The 22,976-nt window shown below is 35.8% G+C and overlaps 1 protein-coding gene and 1 long non-coding RNA gene across 3 annotated transcripts in view; both read left to right on the forward strand.

Moving 5' to 3' along the window:
• RAB21 (RAB21, member RAS oncogene family) overlaps window positions 1-11,848 on the forward strand; it is a 36,025-nt gene extending 24,177 nt beyond the window's left edge. For both annotated transcript variants that reach the window (XM_004752422.3, XM_045073358.1), the window contains exons 5-7: window positions 831-885; window positions 1,361-1,449; window positions 8,857-11,848. In XM_004752422.3, coding sequence (XP_004752479.1) covers window positions 831-885; window positions 1,361-1,449; window positions 8,857-8,999 — 287 coding nt within the window. In that variant the 3' untranslated portion in view covers window positions 9,000-11,848. The remainder of the gene's footprint in view (window positions 1-830; window positions 886-1,360; window positions 1,450-8,856) is intronic.
• A 4,490-nt stretch (window positions 11,849-16,338) lies between these two features.
• On the forward strand, window positions 16,339-18,626 carry LOC123390050. The gene is made up of 2 exons (XR_006604700.1): window positions 16,339-18,241; window positions 18,409-18,626. It is a non-coding gene; the product is annotated as an uncharacterized LOC123390050 (long non-coding RNA).
• The last annotated feature ends 4,350 nt before the right edge of the window (window positions 18,627-22,976 follow it).

Here is a 22,976-nt window from a genome sequence, read left to right on the forward strand (position 1 = left end):
TTTGTTTGAAATATTCTTCCTTAGAGTATTCTCTCTTTTTTCTATTTGTTATTTCCTTTACCTTTAGTATCCTGTGTGCCCGGCCAACTCACACCTTAACCTCTACCTTGTATTTAATAAGGAATCTGCATTTTGCAGTTTCTTCACTTTTATTCTGGTGGGTTTTTAGCATTATCTCAGTTTTGTCCCATTGTTTAAGAAAACCAAACTTATTTTCAGTAATTTTAAATTTGCATGATGTGCATGTATTAAGTTCTCTCATGCTGTTAAATAGTACTGTTTCCTCTCCTGTGATAGTGAAGTGCTTAAAAGGCCATATGTCTAAATGCTTTACTTAACCAGTTCTTACCAGTTACGAAACCAAAATACCCTTAGAGTCCAAGAGTCTAGCCTATTGTATTTCATGAACAGTAAGGTAGCCTTGCTTAATTATTGACTGGCTATATGTTGATTGGGGACCATTTACATTTGGCTAAGAATCATAGTTTATTCCTAGGTTCCCAAGTGATTTTTAGTCTCCATTATATCCTAAATCAAAGAAGAGTGCCCATCTCTTCGGAAAAGTTATTTTCTCTGACAAAGGCTGCAGCTTCAGGACGGATATGCATTGAGCCATTTGAGGAGGTCTAGGCATATATTGTGACTGTAATGATCAACCCTCCTATCATAGAGTTTAACTATGTAGTTTTAGGACATGTAGAAGTCTGATGGGGATTTGTATTATTTTTTTCCAGGTAATTAAAATGGCAATTGTGTGTTTAGAATTGGCATTGTTTTGTTATAAAAATGAATCAATATTAAGAATTGGCACTTTTACTTTTTGAAACTAGGTAATAAAATAGATCTGGAAAAAGAGAGACACGTTTCCATTCAAGAAGCAGAATCGTAAGTGTTCTCCCTTTCCCCCTCCATCTAGTCATTCCCTAGTAGAAGTCTTTTTCTTTGTACAATGTGCTTTACCATTTAGGTATTACTCAAACCTCTTAATATAAAATGGTCTATTGGATTCATGAAGCGTTGGTAATTTGTGGACTTTTGACAGCATCTAAAAATACTCCATTCTCACTTCTCTTTTTGATTTCAGTAGAAAATGTGGAGAGTGATACCAAAAAAACCCTATATAGTCAAATAGTGAGTTACAAAAACTTATTAAAGTATTTGGGTTCCAAATTAACTTAAAAATTTCAAGTCTTATTATCCTTATGTTCTCATTTAAAATTTGGTTCAATGTATCTTAATTTCACTAAATGCGGATTAATTAGTAATGAGTCACTAAAATTGCTACTTGAAAAAATTCAAATAGCAGTTATGACAAAAACATGAAATTTTTTGTATCACTGATGTTACTTTTTTTTTTAAGGTATGCAGAATCTGTAGGAGCAAAACATTATCATACTTCTGCTAAACAGAACAAAGGAATTGAGGAACTCTTTCTTGACCTTTGTAAAAGTAGGTATACTCAGATTTTGTATATTTAGAAGTTGTTCTTTTAAAAGTTTTGGTAATACTTTTTAAGTGATGTTTTATAGTCTCAATGACCACATTAATGATGTCTCACATCTAACAGTACTATTATTGACTTAATATTTTTTCTTAAAATCATTTTTTAAAGCTTAAATACCTACTTTAGCTCTATTTCAAGCAGTAGTTAATGGGTATGAAATCATTATATATGGTATGTACCAAGTATACATTAAAATAAATGAATAACTATCAAATATAAAGATAGAAGGAGAATACACAGATTTAAGAAATGTAACAACTTGCTGCAATGGATTGATCTTATTTAGATCCTGATTTGACAACCTAGTGAAAGAGAACATATGTCAGATAGTGAGCTATATGAATACTTACTGGATATTTGATGATAATTAAGAAATTATTGAGGGGCACCTGGCTAGCTCAGTCAGTAGAGCATGTGACTCTTGATCTCAGGGTCTTGAGTTCAAGCCCACATTGAACATAGAGCTTACTTAAAGAAAACATAAATAAAATAAATAAAAACAGTAAAGTGAGTCTTTAAAAAAAATTATTGAGGTACTAGTTCAAGATGGTCACATCAGAAGGTTTTCAGCTTATCTTCTCTAGACACACTGAGTCTAAAGCTATATATGGAACAACTTCCTCTTAAAAAAAAAAAAAGCTAAAGGCTGGTTGAGTGACAGCTGTATATTGGACTGACAAGAAGAAAACCACATCTAAGAGGGGAAGGAGGCTGTAACACAATCTTGCCATAAACCCCATCCCTGATGTGGTGACCCACAACTAGAAGGGAACTCAAAACCCATAGCTTATCCCTAAGGAGTAAAGAGTTTGAACCCTACAGTGGGCATCTCAACTTTAAAGACATAAATGAGAGATGATTCCCCCATCTAACTTTGAAAATCAGCATGGCTTATATCCTCAAACCTGCAAGATTGATGCAGTCTGAAAAACTGCTCTTGAAGGGCTTGCTCTTGGACTCACTTGTCCCAGGGCCCAGCTCAGAGGCAGCTGATCACACCAACTTAAACTGAGGGAGGCCCAACTGCTTCTATTAAAGGCAGAGAGTTTAACACACACATCCAGGAGCCTGCTGATGGAATACTGTCCTAGGCTAGAGACTGGCAGGCACCATCTTCATGCTCTCTCTTTGCTGGATTCACCCTTTATTGTGCTCCAGAGCACCATTATCTTCCAGAGGGAAGCTTTCACACATATCTGGTGCCCCAATTGTTGCAGCTGCACCTGGGAAATACATCTTGATCACCTGGCCCAGAGACCAGGGGAGCTTGTGTTCTTGGTCCCATTGGACTGTAATTGATGTTACTCAGAAAGGAGCTCATACCCCTGTCTGGTACCCCAGTTTATGTGACTGCTGCCAGCGGACACCTCTATATTAGCTGTCTCTGATGGCCAGTGGGGCTTATGGTCATGGATCCCATGGGACTGTAACCAACAGAGAAAGAGTTCTTAAACAGCTAGCACCCACAGGGCACAGCAAGAAGCAACAGAGCCACAAGCTCAATTATTCTGTGAAGGAGGCCTGTTAATTAGTCATTGTGACTGTGGCCTTAGGGCCAAGTTTCAAGTCTGAGACCTATTTAGTGGCCTGTGGGGCTGCTTTCAAGGACGGTAGGCTGTGAGCACCATCTTGGTGCTCTTCTTTTACCTTGTTCTAGCTTGCTCCTATCACCTAGGAAGAGCTTATCCATTTGTCAAAAGCCCTAATTTTTGTGATTGCTATCCAGGGGATACATCCAGATCACCTGGCCTTAGTGGCCAGTGGGGCTTATGATTGAAGTCCTGTAGGACTATATGTTTGCATACTTTTGGGTTTTTTTGTTTTTGTTTTAAGATTTTATTTATTCACTTGACAGAGAGATCACATGTAGGCAGAGAGGCAGGAAGAAAAAGAGGGGGAAGCAGGCTCCCCATTGAGCAGAGAGCCTGATGTGGGACTCGATCCCAGGACCCTGGGGTCATGACCTGAGCCGAAGGCAGAGGCTTAACCCACTGAGCCACGCAGGCGCCATGTCATATTTTTTTTTTAAAGATTTGAGAGGGAGGAGCAGAGGTAAAGGAGAGAGAATCCCAAGCTGACTTTGCCCCTGAGCATGGAGCCCCACACAGGGCTCCATCCCATGATCCTGAGATCACTACCTGAGCTGAAACCCGGAGTAGGAGGCTCAACCAACCACCCAGGCATTCCTATATTTGCATATTGCTGAAAGCTGATGCCTAAAGATTGGGCTTCCAGTCACCCTACATCTAGGTGCTGAGGCCCTCCCCTTTGGGACACTGATAGGTCTTAGGACATCCTTAACTACTGGGAGCTATTAGAAATATGATGGGTTGCTTGTTCCATTTACTGTATAGAAAGCAACATGGAGAGTCACACAAAATGAAGAAACGGATATATTTCAAATGAAAGAACAAGATAAAAACTTTGGGGAAAAAACCTTAATGAAACAAATAAGTAATTTACCTGATAAAGAATTCAAGGTAATGGTTATAAAGATAATCACTGAACATTGAATTGGGGAGAAGACTAGGTGAACACAGAACTTCAACAGGAAATGGAAAATATAAGAAAGTACCAGGTAGAAGTCACAGAGCTGAAGCATACAGCAAATGAACTGAAAAATACAGTGGTGATATTCAATATAATACTAGATGAATAAGAAGAAATGATCATTCAACTCAAAGGCAAGGCAGTGACACTCACCCAATCAGGAGCAAGAAGAAAAACGTGAAAGGGATAAAGCAAAAAGAAAAAAATGAAAAAATTGAAGATAGTTTAAGGGACTATCAGCCCAACATTTGCATCTGAGGGATTCCAGAAGGAGAAGCCAGAGAGAAAGAGGCAGAATCTTATTGAAGACATTATGGCTAAAAACTTAACAACCTGAGTAAGGAAACAGACATCCAAGCCCAGGAAGCCCAGAGAGTTCCAAATAAGAGGAACCTAAAAGATCCATACAAAAGATACATTATAAGTAAAATGTCAAAAGCAAAGGATAAGGAGAGATTATTAAAAGCAGCAAGTGAAAAACAACTTGTTACATAAAAGGGGACCCCAACCCCCATTAGATTATCAGCAGATCTTTCAGCAGCAGTTTCCCAGGCCAGAGGGAATGGTGTGGTGTATATGATACATTCAAAGTGCTGAAAGAAAAAACTAGCAACCAAGAATTCTCACCTTGGCAAAATTATATTCAGAAGGGAAGGAAAAATAAAGAATTTTCCAGACAAGCAAAAGCTAAAGGTCCTCATCACCAAACTTTCCCTAAAGATATGTTAAAGGAACTTCTTTTCCCTGGGAAAAAAAGTGGGGGGACACTAATAAGTTACTAGAACATGCTTGAGAGAAGAAATCTCACTGGAAAGCAAATATTTAGTAAAGGGAGTATATTATTGATTATAAAGCTAATATGAAAGTTAGACAAAAGTAGTAAAAATAACCATAATTACAATAATTAGTTGAGGGATACATAAGATGCAAAGATGTAAAATGTGAAATCAAAACCATAAAACTTTAGTGGGGGAGTAATAATGTTGAGCTTTACAATGAGATCAAGCTTAAGATGTTTTCAACTTAAGGGTTGCCTAGGTGACTCAGTTGTTAAGCATCTGTCTTTGGTTCAGGTCCTGATCCCAGGGTCCTGGGATTGAGCCCCCGCATCAGGCTCCCTGCTCAGTGGGAAGCCTGCTTCGCCCTCTCCCACTCCCTCCGTTTGTGTTCCCTCCCTCTCTGTCTCTCTCTCAAATTAAAAAAAAAAAGAAAAGAAAAGGAAAAAAAATGTCCATACTACCCAAAGCAGATTCAGCATAGTCTTTATCAAAATTCCAGTAGCATTTTTAACAGAAAGAGAACAAAATCCTAAAATTGGTATAGAACCATTAAAGACTCTGAATAGCCAGAACAATCTTGAGTTGGAGAACAAAGCCAGAGCATCACAACACTTCCTGATTTCAAACTGTATTACAGAGCTGTAGTAAAATTGTGGTATTGGCATAAAAATAGACACACAGATCTGTGGAACAGAATACAGAGCCCAGAAATAAAACCATGCATATATGACCATTTAACTTAGGACAGAAAAGACAAGAATATACAACAGGGAAAGGACAGTCTCTTCAATAAATGGTGTTGGAGAATTTGGACAGCCGCAGGCAAAAGAATGAACCTGGACCACTATCTTATACCGTACACAAAAATTAAATGGATTAACTTAAATGGATTAAGTTACAAATTAACTTAAATGAACTTAAATGAATCTAAGACCTAAAACCATAGAACGCCTAAAAGAAAATATAGGCAGTAAGCCCCTTGACATGGGTCTTAGCAATGATTTTTTTTAATCTGAAGGTGAAAGCAAAAGCAATAAAAGCAAAAATAAACAAGTGTGCTATAGCAAACTAATGATACAGCCAAAAAAACAGATGAGATTTTGCCATTTGTGACAACATGGGTGGACCTTGAGGGCATTATCCTAAGTGAAATAAATCAGAGAAGTGTAAATAACATATGATCCCTCTTATACATGAAATCTAAAAATAAATAAATAAAACCAATCTCACAGATACAGAGAATAGATTGGTAGTTGCCAGAGGCGGGGTTTGGGGGTGGGAGAAATAGGTGAAATGTTTTTTGTTTGTTTAGTTTAAATTAATTGCATTATTCTTTATTTTAAAAATTATAAACTTTTTAAGGTATGATTATGGTGTTGTGGTTAAACTTTTTCTAAAAGGTCTTATTTTGGGGCGCCTGGGTGGCTCAGTGGGTTAAGCCACTGCCTTTGGCTCAGGTCATGATCTCAGGGTCCTGGGATCGAGTCCCACATTGGTCTCTCTGCTCAGCAGGGAGCCTGCTTCCCTCTCTCTCCTTCTCTCTGCCTGCTTCTCCATCTACTTGTGATCTCTCTCTGTCAAATAAATAAATAAAATCTTTAAAATAAATAAATAAAGGTCTTATTTTTTTAAAAAGAGTCCATATATTTTAGAGGTTATATTAAAATTATGAATAAAATTATGTGTCTACTGTTTGATTCTCAATAATGCTAGGGATGCTTGCTTAGTATAGATGAAATTGTGTGATGGACATAATGGATTTTCATTATGTTTATTTATACTTGAAGTTTTTCATAGTAGAAAGTTTTTTAAAAGAGAGGAAAATGTTTACCACCAATAGCATATATACCAACCATACCAGGAAAGCCCTAGTCTATGGAATAATAGATTGAAATGATTTTGTAAAATTATATTCCTTGACTTTATGGACCTTATAGTTTCCTGAGAATTTGATGAAACTGTGGTTTTTATCCCTAGGGAAATGTACATATACATAAATTTTGGAGTAAATTTCAGTTTTATGAAAACCTGAAGATCATTCATAATTCTTGTAGAGCTTTAATTCTCTAAGTGGGGTCCCCTGATCAGCAGCATCAGCATCACTTGAGAATGTATTAGAAATGCAGATTGTTGTGCCCTGCCCAAACCAACTGAGTCAAAACTTCTGGAGGTGGTGCCTAGAATCTATGTTTTAACAATCCTTCCTTATAATTGTGATGCACACTGAAATTTGGGAATTTGTTTTTATTTTCACTGCTTGTACATACCTATCAATCACTTGGAGATCTTGTAAAAATGTATATTTGATGGAGTGGGTCTGGTGTGGGCTTCAGTTTTTCGTTTCTAACAGGCACGCGTGTGGTGATAATGCTGATCCTAAGACCATACTTGGAGTACCAAGGGTCTAGAACTGTAGCCTAGACATGTTATAAATCTCACATCTTTTTTTTCTTAAGATTTTATTTATTTATTATTTGAGAGAGTGTGCATGAACACACAAGCAGGTGGAGAGACGGAGAGAGAATGAGAGAGAGAATCCTAAGCAGACTCTGTGCTGAGCATGGAGCCCAATACAGGGCTCAGTCTTAGAACCCTGAGATCAAGACCTGAGCCAGAATCAAGAAAGGGACACTTAACTGACTGAGCCACCCAGATGCCCCTAATGTGGTCCTAAATAATATTTTCCCCAAATCTCAGTTTTATAGAAAAATATTTGAGTATTTCCCATGTTTATTTAAAATATAGAACATCTACAAATACTAATATATTTTGTACATTTTTATAAAACATTAAAAAAATAGAAATTTTAAAAGATTAGGGAACAATACGTAGGAATTAGCATTTGTGGTGTTTTCTTATTTCATCTTACTGAATTTTCCTATACACCTAAATTTGGAACCCGTTGTTCAAGAGCAGTCTCTGGACCCAAGTTTAAGAATTATTGTTCTAAGGACTCCCTCTTTTCTTTCTTCATCTTTTCAGATATGTATTTTGTGAATATTTACTCCTAATCTTTGTTCCTTTTTTTCATTTTTTAAACTGTGTCTTCCAGGACAGAAGTTCTAAATTTATTTAATAAGGTCTGATTTGTCAATTTTTCTTTATAATTCATTTTTTGTGTATTTTATATGAGAAATCTTTGCCTAATTCACAGTCACAAAGATTTTTTTCCTACAGAGATTTCCTCCTATGTTTTCTTCTAGAAATTTCTGGTTGGGTCTATAATTCATTTTTAAATTTTTATATATAGCGAGAGATAAAAATAAATCAGGGTTTATTTTTTACATATCCAGTTCTAATATTGAGCATAGATATCCAGTTCTAATATTGTTTCTTGAAAAGATTAATCTTTCTTCCTTGAATAAGCATGGCATATACATCAAAAATCAAGTGACCATATAAATGGGGGTTTATTTCTAGACTCTGTTCAATTGATCTGTATTTATTTTTTATTTCAATTTGGTTAATTAACATGTAGTGTATTATTAGTTTCATTGATCTTTCGAGTTCTCCTTTCCCCAATATCTCACTCTCTATTGGAGTAACTTTCTGCTATATCTTTAAGTCACATAGCATGGGTCCTGCAGTTTTTTCTTCCTCCCTCATCTTAAACTCTCATTCTTTCAAATACTATTTAAAAGTATTATATTATTAGTTGAAGAATAAATCTTTTCCCCTAACTACTAGTTGTACATGGGATAATTTGAACTTCTTTGACAGATGGCTAAGTATATTTGGAAAATCTTAAGGATTATACTTGTATATAGTCATCTGTTCAAAGCAGAAACTTTTCTCTCCATCGATATCACTGTGGCCATTATGCAACTGGACAAATATAGTTGCTGTTAACTATTTATAACTTTCAGGAAAGGCTGTTTAGTGAGCTGACAAAATGTTTATTATATTTAGTTTCCTTGTTGGTTGAAAGTCAGAAATGGCTGTCATGGTGGTATACTGAAATTACAGAAAGAGCAAACTCATAGGTTGTGGTCCTAAATAATTTCTGTTTCTTCCCTCTCTCAGGGATGATAGAAACAGCACAAGTGGATGAGAGAGCAAAAGGCAATGGCTCTAGTCAACCAGGATCTGCAAGGCGAGGTGTACAGATTATTGATGATGAACCTCAAGCCCAGAGCGGTGGTGGAGGGTGCTGTTCTTCCGGATAACTGTTCACACTTAAGAAATTAAACAAACTGTGGATCATTGCCCTCAACATGAAGACTGCCATATTCCAAGTCACATTATTTTACCAATGGAATTATAGAATTAACAGTATTTTAAATTACATTTATAACACTGCAGAGACCTTAAGTGCTAAACTTAGTGGAGTTTGTGACCAGAGAATTGGCATTTTTCTACAAATGTTAACAAAGCAATTACCAATGGCCTTTTTACATACTTTTTTCTTTAATAAGGAATAATATGCATGTAGAAAAGACCTACTTAAAGGCTTCATTTATATTCTTTTAAATCAAATCTTTATTTAATAACTTATATATGTTGTTGGAATGGTATACATTTTTGCAGCCCTTTGTATTTTGTGGTAGTTTGAATTGTATCACTTCTGAACAGCAAACTGTTTTTGTTTTCTTTTTTTTTAAGTAGCAGATACCTGAAGTACTATTTTTGCAGGGTTTGCACAGGCCCCTTAACTGTCTACTACTTTGATATAATCTATATACAACCTGTATGCTGAGCTGGTAAAATACATTGTAAAATTACATATTAAATATTTTATCTGCTTTTACAAGCGCAAGGTGCAAAAATATATACAATAGTCTCATTGATGATTGTAAAGTGAATTAACATTTGGTGATAATGCCTAAGCTTTTTTTGACTCTGTTATAAAGATCATAGCTCCCCTTCACTTTTGTCTTAACTTGAAAGTGGCGTGTTTTAATTTTCACATATACTTTACTTGAATTATTGCTGTTGTCATATTTTTTGCCTCTGTAAGTCTTTCTGATAATTGAACAACAGCATTTGCCTTTTGGTTTGTTGGGGTTTTTTTGTTTTTTGTTTTTGTTGTTGTTGTTGTTATTGTTATTGGGGGGGGGGACTTTTTTGGATATAAGAGATGAATTCTGCTGATTTTGCTTTAGAGTGGTTACCTTAGAAGTATTTGAGTGGAGCATGCTGAGTTTCACTTCTGCAATGGCTTTAGTTTTCTCTTAGACTTTATGTAAGATGGTTTCACTGGTGTGAGAAGAAAGGAAGAGGTCCCAGAGAGTTGCCACTGGCCAAGACTCATTCACACAGCATGTCAGTGGGTAGTTTATTCTCCTGGGGCAGCACTTTTAAACCCTTTGTGAGCAAATTGTATTTGTTCATTGCTTGCCAGAGATGAACACAGAAAAGTTTGTTCCATTTTATAAGAGTTGTCCTTCTGAGTTTCTGTGAAGGGAAACATTTCATGTAATGTGGTTATAGCAGACACTGGAAAGATTTAATATAAAATTATATTCTTGTATACTTTGTAAATTAGTCTCATTAGGGTTTTTTTTTTTTTTCTTAAGCATAGGACTGAACTTAAATTTGTTAATTTTAATAGAATCAGACACTGCTCACAGAAGGATCACAAATTGTGGAGATTAACATAAATTGTTCTTGTTCTAATATATATATTTTTCCATTTCTGTCATGCTTGGAAAACTAGTAAATGTTATGTCTAAGATTAAATGGAATGGTCCCTGGATTTACTTCTTATAAGAAGCAGTAGTATGCAATAAAGTTGTTAGCATGAGCAATTAAGAGAATATAAAGAGGTTACAGTTACTAAAGAAGTACTATCATATTTTTAAGTTAATAGCTTAAAATTTCCCAAATGGGTTGAATTGACACCTTGATGTTATGATGTTAGAATTTTAACTTAAAATATTAAGTGTTCTTTGAGCCCTCACTTTAACTTCTTTAGTTACTCTCCTTGCTAAACTCAACACACTGATCTTTGTTGTTTGTGTTTAGAGAGGGTAGAGTGGAAAGAGTGAGGTTTATAAGCTATAAAATTGTTTTTGGTTTTTTTTTTAATCAGTTGATTGTACTCTGTATAATCTCTCAGTGTCCTGGGAAGTTTGTCTTTATGTAGGGCAGCAGAGGAGACAAGGGGAATCATGAGTACAAATACAGGAAAAATTGGTTTTGTCCCCTGGTTCTTCCACAGAAAGTAAATCAAGCCTTGCCATTTCTTCTAGTATACATGCAGATGTGAAATAAGCTCTTCTCCTTTGGAGTGGAATGATTTAGAGATAAAATTGAGGTTTTTTTCCCAAAAAGTAGAGTCTTAAAGAGTTGTACTCTCGATTTTTGACCCTATATTAATGATACGAAGTCCAGATAGGAATCTCTGCTCCAGAGTTCCCAGATAACAATTGATGGGGTAAAACCACTCTGCATATTTTTTTTCCTTTACTCTCCCTTGGTTTCTGTGTATCTTTCTTAACCTCAAGCGTTTCTTCTTTTTTTGACCTGTAATTTAAGCTAATTCATTAGCAATGATAAATAATACAGAATACTTGTCCTTGCCTTGAGGCCTGAGAGGTCTTTAAGTAGGAATAGGATGAAAGAGGAATAAAAGAGGACCAGCAAATTTCAGTATGTGCATAAAGGAGAGGTAGAGGGATGGTAAACTAAGGCTGAGGAAATTTCTCTGATAACTTTCCTCACCTCTAACATATCTTTTGTGTTCCTGTCCTTATAAATTGTGCTATTTAGGAAAAAGACACAAGTTAATGTATTGTGTATTAAAAGTAGTAGGTAGGTAGAACCAATATATTTTTCATTTAGTAAGTGTATACATTTAGTATATGTAATTAAAAATTGGTATAAGATAGTCATTAAAAAATTCCTGAATATTATGTTAAAAGTATACAATCATTGTTTCTGTAATGATGATGGGTATTCAGCATTTTGTTTTGCTTTGTGATTATGGAGGAAAATACTGTTTTTAAAAATGTATATTGCAACAGTTTTGGGGTAAACAGCAATTTGAAAAAAAGCATCACGTTATTGTATGAAATATGAGTGTTCGAATTTGTTTTGTTCTGGGAATATCTCCTAAAAATACCCTAAAGCTATGGCTGTTACAGCTAAATTGATGTTTTGGGTTTTTTTTTTTTTTTAAATATTAGCAATATATTGTTAGTGATTACTTTTTACTTAGCATTAAAGTAAAAAAGAATGATACAGGTTTTCAGTAAGAAAAAATAGAATTTGGGAAATATGAAAGAAGGGTAGTAAGGAGAATGGAAGGCATTCATAATGGATATGAAACTCTACAACTTGACATTTTTATAATCATTTTGAAAATACATTATCAAGTCATTATTTAGTTATTTCTAAAGACAAGTTATGCATTGTGCCAAATATTTAGAACATATAAAAAATGAATTGTGATACTATGTCTTTTAATATAATTTGCAATTTTCTATATTATAAATGCTACAAGGAGTCTAAATCATTGATGTTATCTCCTGATAATAGAATTTACCCTTATAAATTACCACCTATATTATCTCCAGAAGTGGTTAGATCTGTGCCTTTAACTTTTGAAATTCACCTTTTGACTTCTGTTTGCCATTGTAGTCTTCTTTATAGATGCAGTTTGACAAAGAGGGAATGCATACTCTGACCATTGAAGATGTTGAGCTCTTCTAGAAAAGTGTATGGATGGTGGTAATCATTAGGAGCCTTACAATAATGTCTGGAGATACAGAGACTAAGTAGATCTTTTTTCTTAATTACAAAATGTATTACCTAGATTTTAATAACTAAAAGTTGAATATATATTTACTTGACTTCACGATAGGTATTGATTCTAGTATGTTGCTGTTCTGTGATTTTCAGTTAACAAAAACAATAATATATTTGGTGTTTGTGGATCAAAATTCATGTTACACATATGTTTGGCTTTGATGGCGTTTCCCTTTTCAAAGGAAGCAAATTAGAATTCTGGGCAAATTTCCTAAATGCAAGTATTTTAGCATTAATCATACATAATGAAAAAAATCTAGAAATACTCTTAAGAGTTTCTAATTTCAAGCAACAATGCTTTTGCTTCTAAACAAATACCACTTTAATTTGATAGACTTTTAGCACTGCTTGTGCTCTTTGGGATTCATATATCATCTCTTTTCTGAGAAGCTGAGTGTGCTTTTATATGTTAACTTTGCTACCACAACTTTTTCTCTGCAGTAGATAAATGAACACAGCAAGTTGATGTTACACGGCACTCCCAGTAAGAAACTTACTCTTAAAGCATCTTGTCCTCTTCAGAGGCCTGCTCATACTTCCAAATGTATAGCATTAAAGCCAAAAGATGAAACTGCTTACCTTTATTTTCACTGTATCAGTTCTCAAATACTCAAGAGAAAGCTAAAATTGACTTCCTTAAATTTGAGCTTGTATAGAGCAATGAGAGGAAAGGTGAGGGACCGCAGGGATAACGCATGGTAATATTGAAATGTAGACAGCAGTGGTATTTGCTAAACTGTATCTTCAGTAGCAAACTATTTTAAGGAGATCATCATATGTAGTACTTCTAGAAATATAAAAGTTCTTCACTTTGTATTTAATTATCTGAGAATATACTCTAGGAAAAAGAATAAAAAGTACTCCCCTCCCAGATGGAAAATAATTGCTCTGTAGTATATACTCTTCAATTACCTTTTTGCTGTGCATTTATATAAATATATTTACCTAGAGAAATACATAGTTTTATGGGTTTTAAATTTTTACATAAATGCTGTCTTACTATGCATATGTTTTGTAACTTGCTTTTTCTCTTACCATCGTGTCTAGGAACTGTTATGTCAGTATATGCAGACTTTCTTTTTATCTTCTCCCACATGTTCGGAGTGTTTGCCTTTCAAAATAACTTGTGACTCTCTATGAAACCTTCCCAAAAGGAATCTTGTCAATTAGATGGATTTCATGAGAATCAGAATTTAAGTGCAAGCCAGTGATTAGACAGAATCAGGATATTAGAAAGACATCTGCTTATAATTCATTTGAAGTACATTACTTTTGGCCTACTGTTGACTGATTAACATGTAAAATTTAAGAATTTAGCAGGTTGTTTATTTAGAATAGATTTTTATTTGAGGGAAGTAGAAAAAGGGGGAGGAATAGCTGATAGAGAAAGAGTACAGATAAACTAAAGTCTTTCTAGAACTAGTCCTTCTCGTCTTTCAAGTAGTTACATAACATAGGACTTTGTGTGGCCAAAAATTAAAACTTCTGTTTGGTGCCTTTAATGAAAAAATGAAAAGTCCCTTTTCAGATTTCCCTTCCCCAACATCCCACATCCCTATCCTTCTTAAGAGATATGGTTAACAGTGTGTGTCTCTGTCTCTCATTTTTATTTATACTTGGCCTTTATGAATTTTTAGTGTTCCCTGAAATCAACTTCTGCCCTATGTCAAATTCCATCTTCAGTCAACTGACAAATTTACCAAGCGCAAACCAGAATCATACTTCTTTAAAGAAAGGTTACATCAGTGGTGACAGTTCTTGAACTGGAAATTAACTACTTGATTCTTAATATGTTTTATTTTTATCATAAATTAAGCTTAAAGAGTAACCATCATTCTGTGAAAGTCAAATCATTGGTTTCTGTACCCTGTGGAAATAGGGTAGGGAAAGAGAAGTGTGCTAGTACCTGTGTAATTCTGAGTTGGGCTCATTCTCATCATATTCTCTTACTTGAGCGTGCAGTTGTCCACCACAGTTACTTTACAGGTATTTCTCACTATTCAAGCTATAGCTTAGCATGAGAGTGTCTTGACACAGAGTTAGCTGTACATGCCCCAGAACAACAAATTTGTTCATATTTGACTTCTAATGAAAATAATTCAGAGGCGGAAATTAAGCACAAGTGTACATGATTTTGTTAATTGTTTCTGGATGATCTTTTAAAAAATTCAAAACACATTCCACTCATCATGACTGTTTATCAGTTTCCCTCATTTATTGAGTACCTGTTCTGTGCCCAGTGAACATATAGTAGGGGAACCAGCTTCCTCTGTAGTTAGAACTTGGAGATAGGGAACAGATGACCATTGCCTATAGTCAAGGGGGGTGTAAGTAGTTTATCTGTATATATGAGGTTGACTGAGCACATGTGTTCACATTCTCTATTTGATCAGATATATACACATCAGTTTTTGAGGTGAGGTAATTAGAATGATAGTAGTTGGAGCTGATCGTGAATTTGAGGTAAAGCTGGACAGTTTGATTTTTGAGTTTTGCAAATAATACATTTTCAAGCCAAATTAAAATAGAGTAACTTGGGACACCTGGGTGGCTCAGTGGGTTAAAGCCTCTGCCTTCAGCGCAGGTCATGATCCCAGGGTCCTGGGATCGAGCCCCGAGTCGGGCTCTCTGCTCGGCGGGGAGCCTGCCTCCCTCCTCTCTCTGCCTGCCTCTCTTCCCTACTTGTGATCTCTGTAAAATAAATAAATAAAATCTTTAAAAATAAATAAATAAATAATAAAAGATTATTAATGTTATAGAATGCCAAATAATCACCATGTATAAGAAACTTTCACCTGTGGAATGTTTGACAAAATATGATTCTAAAAAAATGAGGAATTTCCTTAAATGCAGAATGAAGAGCTAAAGCTTAAGCGTGGTGTTGATTGAGAGCTTCATTATATCTGGTAAGTGACTTATTTGTCCCTTTCTATTGACTGCATCATAGGGCTATGGGTGGCTTTAAGTAGAGAAAGAAAAATTGGCAACATTTGTGATTCAGAGTATTAAGCGCCAAGAATCCAAAAACAGGCTTTTAAAAATATATTGTCAGGCGGCGGGGAGGCTCCTGGGTGGCTAAGTCGGTTAAGCCATTGCCTTCGGCTCAGGTCATGATCCCGGAGTCCTGGGATTGAGTCCGGAATTGAGCTTCTTGGTCAGTGGGGAGCCTACTTCTCTCCCTGCCTGCTGCTCCCCCTGCTTGTGCGCTTGCTCACTCTCGCTCGCCCTCTTGCAAGTGAATGAATAAAATCTTAAAAAATAATATATATGTATGTAGAGAGAGAAAATGAGAGTGTCAGGGTGCCTGGGTGGCTCAGTCAGTTGAGTATCTGACTTTTTTTTTTTTAAGATTTTATTTATTTATTTGACAGAGATCACAAGTAGGCAGAGAGGCAGGCAGAGAAAGAGCGGGAAGCAGGCCCCTTGCCGAGCAGGGAGCCCCATGTGGATCTCAATGCAGGGCTCGATCCCAGGACGCTGGGATCATAACCAGAGCCAAAGGCAGAAGTTTTGTTTGTTTGTTTGTTTGTTTTAAAGATTTTATTTATTTATTTGACAGATCACAAGTAGGCAGAGAGGCAGGCAGAGAGAGAGAGAGAGAGGAGGAAGCAGGCTCCCTGCTGAGCAGAGAGCCTGATGCGGGACTCAATCCCAGGACCCCGAGATCATGACCTGAGCCGAAGGCAGCGGCTTAACCCACTGAGCCACCTAGGCGCCTTGAGCATCTGACTCTTGATTTTGGCTCAGGCCATGATCTCAGGGTATGGGATCAAGGACGGGTCAGGCTCTGCACTCAGCATGGAGTCTGCTTGAGATTCTCTCCCCCTCCCTCTCCCTCTGCCTCTACCATCTCTCAAATAAATAAATCTTTTCAAAAGACACTCTAGAAAATACATATTGCCAAAGGGTCACAGTATTTTTAGTGGTGCTTAAAAAGAAGAAGGAAAGGAAGTGAGGAAGGAAGGAGGGACAAAAGGAAAAAGAAAAAGAGAAGCTTTAAGCTAAGCACTGCTTTCAAAAAATGTATTTAATGATTATAGAGAAACTTGGGGATATCCCTAGCCTAATAATGACTTACGCTGACATTTTAAGGGAAGGTTTTTAAATTTTATTTATTTTTAATTGAATGTACTTAACATATGACATAAGTATTTAAGGTCAGTTTTAACATCACTGGGGAAGATTGAGATAGGTTCTACAACTTTTATTCACTAAGGTTAACTAATAGCTTGTAAACCTCACCCTAAATTCTGCTTTTTTTTGTGCTTAGTAAATTACACAGAATCTTCCAGGTACTTGACATTTGTATGATGAATTCTAAATTTTTCATATGCCACAATTTTTGCTAAAGCTTTCTTGAATTCCCTTACCATCTTTGCTCTTTTTTTTCCCAATCTGACTTGGGCACTGCCTGTTATCTTCTAAAACTTGAACTAGAAAGCTTGAGCTGTTCACCATTTGGGGCTTAGTGTTGAAAACAATTTAAGTTACTGTCCCCAAATTCTTAATCTCTAATAGAAATTTTTAAAAAATATATATTAAGATTTTAGCTTCAGTTTTTCAAGATGATTTCGGCTGTTTTGCTTTCTGGCTATTTTGCAATGAAAAATTACATGTGCCAGTTATTTATTAATTCACTATATTGAATGGGATATTCAACGTAAATCATACTTACCGTATTAAGTCACGTGAATTTTTATGCCATCTTTAGTTACATACTCACTAAGAAATGCTAAAAGGAGCCTCTGCATGTCCTTAATGGGGGGCCCCAGGTGAGAACTAAGCAGTGAATGGACAGGAAAAGAGATAAAACGTAAAATAACCTTGAGTCATGATCTCAGGTTGTCACACTGATTAGCCTTGTAGGTAGACATTTATTTATCTGAAAAATAATTGAAACTAATTTCACTTATTTAAGTATTGTGGTCAGGATTCACGTGCTGGTGTTACACAGTCATTGGTTAGATCTTTAATCTCTGCCTTTGATGGTCTTTGATGGTAGTCTTAAAAAGTAGCACAATTTATGCCTCGGTTTTTGAAAATTGGGGTGCGGCAAATACAGTTAATAAAAGATTCAGGAGATATGAGGTCCAATATAAGGTATGAGGAAGATTTAGTTACTAGAGAAAGAACCTCATCATGATGTTTGAGAAAAGCTTTAGAGTTAGGCTGAGGGAGTGTCTCATAGCCCTGTGAGGAAAATCTACAAATATTTATCCATTTTGCTAGATAGTTTTAAGAGCTGCTATTTATCTGTACTTTCCTGAATTTTCATCTTAATTCACTGTATCACACAGTTGTTTTCTGTACCGTATAAAAATTTAATGTAGAACTTTGAATTTTTACCATACTTGAAAATGGCCTAGGGAAGAAACATTTGCTTTATCAAATGGAATTTCTGTTCTTTTTCTTTTCATTTTTTAAGATTTTATTTGTTTATTAGAGAGCAGTGTGAGGAGCAGAGAGGGACGAGCAGACTCCATGCTGAGGTCGGAGGTCGGAGACCAGTGCAGGGCTCAATCTCATGACCCTGAGGTCATAACCTAAGCCAAAATCAAAAGTCAGATGTTTAACCAACTGAGCCACCCAGGAGCCTCAGGAACTTCTGTTCTGATGTAGTATTTTTAAGATGCACACATGAACGCTTTACCCTTTCTATGTAAGTAACTAGTATAGTTTGGAAATATTTTAACAAGATTCCTAGCTATAAAATAAGAAGACTAATTTTCTTTCTTTCTTTCTCCTTCCTTCCTTTCTTTCTTTCTCTCTCTCTCTCTCTCTCTTTCTTTCTTTCTTTCTTCCTTCCTTTCTTTCTTTCTTTTTCAGATTATTCAAGAGAGAGACAGAGACCACGGGGAGAAGCAGAGGGAGATGGATAAACAGACTCTGCTGAGTGCAAAGCCTAATGCAGGGCTTGATTCCAGGACCCTGAGGTGATGACCTGACCCTAAGCCAAGAGCCAGCTGCTTTACTGACTGAGCCACCCAGGCACCAGAAGACTGATTTTCTTGTATAGTATATAGAATAAAATCTTCTGTTTCATGCGTTTGCTTTTAAACCTTAATGTCCATGCTACCCCTCCTCACATTTCACCTAATATATGTAGTTTTTTTAAAAAAAGATTTTATTTATTTCTTAATTTGAGACAGAGAGAGTAGTAGGAGTAGGGAGAAGGGCCAGGAAGGAGGAAGAGGGAGAGAATCTCAAGCAAACTCCCACAGAGCATGGAGCCTATGCAGGGCTTGATCCCACCACCCTGAGACGATCTCAGTGGAAACCAAGAGTGGGATGCTTAACCAACTGAGCCGCCCAAGGGCCCCTAATATATGACGTTTTTAAGTGAAATTATGCATGGCTTTAGGAAAACTGCTATAGACAATGTATAAATTTTACCAATAATGTTTAAGCAAAACTGAGACTAAACATTTTAGATTTTGCATGCAATTTCATACCTAAATCCAATTAAAAAAAAAAAAAAAAAACCTTGTAGCTAAATGACCTACTTTGTTGCAAAACACTTCAAAATGTTTTCAGATTTTGGTTCATTTGGGAGTGGGGACCTGACAAAAGGATATGAATAAATAAATAGAGTCAGAATTTAGCAGGCACTGTGTGTTTCTGTTTTCCTACTGGTCTCTGAAAGATAACCAAATGTACTACTATAACTCATGTCCTCAAGGAACTTAAAAACCTGGGGGAGAATTAACTAACAAATGGGAGAGAACTTAAGAGACATTAAAGATGGAGGAAGTAAAATTAGTACTTGTAGAAGATAGTGCAAAGCTTAAGAGTCAACTGAAAATATCTTAATAAAGTCACAGTGTATAAAATTAGTCATACAAATCAAAAGCTTTTATTTATATAAACAATAGTCAATTAGAAGACACAATGGAAGACAAAGCTCCTTTTAAAGCAAGAACAAAGGGGATGCCCGGGTGGCTGAGTTGGTTAAGAGGCTTCTTTTGGCTCAGGTCATGATCCCAGAATTCTGGGATTGAGTCCCATATGGAGCTCCTTGCTCAGCGGGGAGTCTGCTTCTCCCTCTGCTGCTCTCCCTGCTTGTGCTCTTTCTCTCTCTCTCTCTGACAAATGAACAAATAAAATCCTTTTTTTTTTTAAAAGTATAGGAAGAACAAAGCAGGAGCACCTGGGTGGCTCAGGTGGTTAAGTGGTTTCACCTCAGGTTGATGATATCAGGGTCATGGGATCAAGTCCAGCGTGGGGCTCCATGCTCCGTACTGAGTCTTTTGAGATTCTCTTTCCCTCTGCCCCTCCCCCTGCTTGCTCTCTCTCCTCTCTCTCTCTCTCAAATAAAATAAATAAATAAGATCTTTAAAAAAAAAAATAAAGAGCAAAGGAGAAAAGAATACGTAGGAATAGGCAGTATGCAAGATCACCAAAAAAAGCTTTGTTTCTCCTGAAAAGAAAGCACAAACACATAGAGAGGCACATCATATTCTTGGATAGGAAGACTTGCCAATATCTACATGCCAGTTCTTTTTAAGTTAATCTATAAATTTAATGCAATCTCAATAAAAATACCAGGATTTTCTAAAACTAGAATGTTGATTGTAAAGTTCCTATGAAAAAGAAAAAAGACTAGCTAGGAAAGCTCTGAAAAAAGCAGTGAGGACAGACTAGTCTTATAAAATACTAAAAATAGAAAATGACAGTAATTAAAACAGTTTGGTACTGGCATATGACTAGAGATACCATTGGAATAAAGTAGGTCTAAAACAGACTCAGATATGGAAATCTAGCACAAGATAAAGAGGACATTTAATTCAGTGAGGAAAATATGGCTTGCTCAGTAAAAGGTGTTAGGACACCTGGGTAGCTATTTGCAGGAAAAAAAAAAGTTGGATTCATACCTCATACCAAAATAAAATCCAGTTTTGTTTTGTTTTTTTAAGATTTACTTTTATTTATTTGTCAGAGAGAGAGGGAGAGAGAGCGAGTGAGCACAGGCAGAGTTGCAGGCAGAGGCAGAGGGAGAAGCAGGCTCCCCGCCAAGCAAGGAGCCTGATGTAGGACTCGATCCTAGGCCGCTGGGATCATGACCTGAGCCGAAGGCAGCCGCCCAACCAACTGAGCCACCCAGGCATCCCTAAAATCCAGTTTTAAATGTGAAAACTGAAATATTTAAAATACTTGAAGAAATCATGGGAGAATCTTAAAAGATTTTAGTATGGTGAAGACTTTTCTAAATTTGTTATAGAATCCAGAAACAATAAAAAAGTTTTCAGTATAAAATTTATGATAATGTATGATATATATAATGATAATAATATAATTATATATGTGTATATATGTAATAAATTATTCATCTCAAAAACCACCATAAGCAAAAAGAAACTACAGATTTGGAAAAAAAATTTGCAAATCATATCATGCATTGCTTAATATATAAAGAAGTCCTAGAGTTTAATAAGAAAAAAAATTCAACAATCCAAAAGGAAAAAGATCCTAACCTATAAACAGTTTTCACAGAAAAGGATATAAATGACACAAATTGAAAATAAAATTCAATTTCACTGTTAAGTACAAAATAAAAACTATCCTGAGATACAAGTTTTTAATCTATTTGATCAGGAAGGATTTTTTTTTAATTTTATAAAACATTGTGTTACATCCTAGATATTATTGATAAGAATTGAAGAACAAGTATTTTTGCTTGCAGAGGTGTAAATAATTAGAACAACCACTGAAAATGGTATGCTATCTATTCAAGATTTACTCTTTCACCTACCAGTTTTCCTTCCTATTCGGGTTGGAAAATACATTTCCCAGATTTGTTTGTACAGCTACTGTTCTGGAAGCTAATTAGATTTTCCCAATTATTTGTTCCCCGCATGATCTGAAAACAGACATGAGGCAGAGGCCCTCTTTTTGGGGTTCTTGAATGTTGCAAGATTTTGAGAAACATGTTCCCATGCAACAGTGATCAAAGGTCTATCCTCCAACTTCCTGGATATGGAGAAACAGTGATGGTGGCAGCAGCTCCTTAAAATGATATTTTAATCCCTGGATTGTGGTAGCAGATCTTCTTTCTCTAGTTTCCCAGGAGTGGGGAGAAGGTGATGGTAGTCTCTGGCTTCCAGCATGGCTTCGCAACGACTCCAGAGGTAGTAGACCCCAGTAAGTCAGTTCTGTATCACGTTGGGATTCATTCTGGGAGGTTCAGCCTATATCCCTAAACTTTGCTCTTTCAGCCCTTTCAATGACCTTTTAAGTACCAAAGTCCCTATGACAAATGCCTTCCTGTTCAAAAATCTCTCAAATGACTTCTGTTTCCTGCACTGAAAACTGACTGATCCATTCGGCAATGGCAATCAGAACTGTAAATGTATTTCCTTTTGACCTCACAGTTTTACTTATAAGACTATATTCTACAGATATGCTTGTATCTGAAAGTAAAGAAGGTTTTTCAATGGATTGTAAACTGACATCAGTAGGGGGATCATAAAATGGATTATAGTACATGTATATAATAGAATCCTAAGGTAAAAAAAATAATGAGAAAGCTTTAAATATTTTAAAGAAACAATGAACAAGGCATATCAAGTTAAAAAAAAAAAAAAGAGGAAGAAGAAGAAGAAGAAAGAGGCCAGGGAGCAGAACAGTGTATACGTTTTAAAAGAAATTAATTAACTTTGTTGAAGTATAATAGACATAAAATAAAGCTCATATTTAAAGTGTGCAGTTTGACAAATCTGACTCATGAAACTATCATCACAGTCAAAATAGTGAATATATTCTTCACCCCAGAAAGTCTTCTGTTGCTTCTTTGTAATCCCTTCCTCCCATTCCCTCTTTCCTTTACGGTGGTTTGAATTATCTAGAATTTTATATAAATGGACTCAGACAGTGTATATACTTTTGAGTCTGGCTTCTTTCATTCTACATAATTATGTTAAGATTCTTCCATGTTGTGTTTATTAACATCTCACTCCTTATTCTATCCCTTTGTATGGATATACTTCTTTTTGTTTATTCATTCACTTGTTGGTGGAATTTGGGTTGTTTTCCATTTGTGGCTATTACAAATAAAGCTTCTGTAGAGGTGGCTGGCTGACTCAGTAGGTGGAGAGTGCAACTCTTGATCTTGGGATTGTGAGTTTGGGCCTCACATTGGGTGTGGAGATTACTTAAAAATAAAATCTTTAAAAACAAAAAACAAATAAAGCTTTTGTGAACATTTGTATACAACTTTTTGTAAAGACATATGCTTTTATTTCTCTTCCATTGGGTAACTACCTAGGAGTAAAATGGTTGAACTATTTGGTAAGGTGTATGTTTAACTTTTCAAGAAACTGCCAAGGTGTTTTCCAAACTAGTTGTACCACTTTATATTTCCACCAGTATCAGTTCTTCCACATTCTGGCTAACTCTTG

This window comes from Mustela putorius, unplaced genomic scaffold (assembly GCF_011764305.1).
Source record: "Mustela putorius furo isolate JIRA1106 unplaced genomic scaffold, ASM1176430v1.1 tig00537227_pilon_pilon_pilon, whole genome shotgun sequence".
Taxonomy (NCBI): Eukaryota; Metazoa; Chordata; class Mammalia; order Carnivora; family Mustelidae; genus Mustela; species Mustela putorius.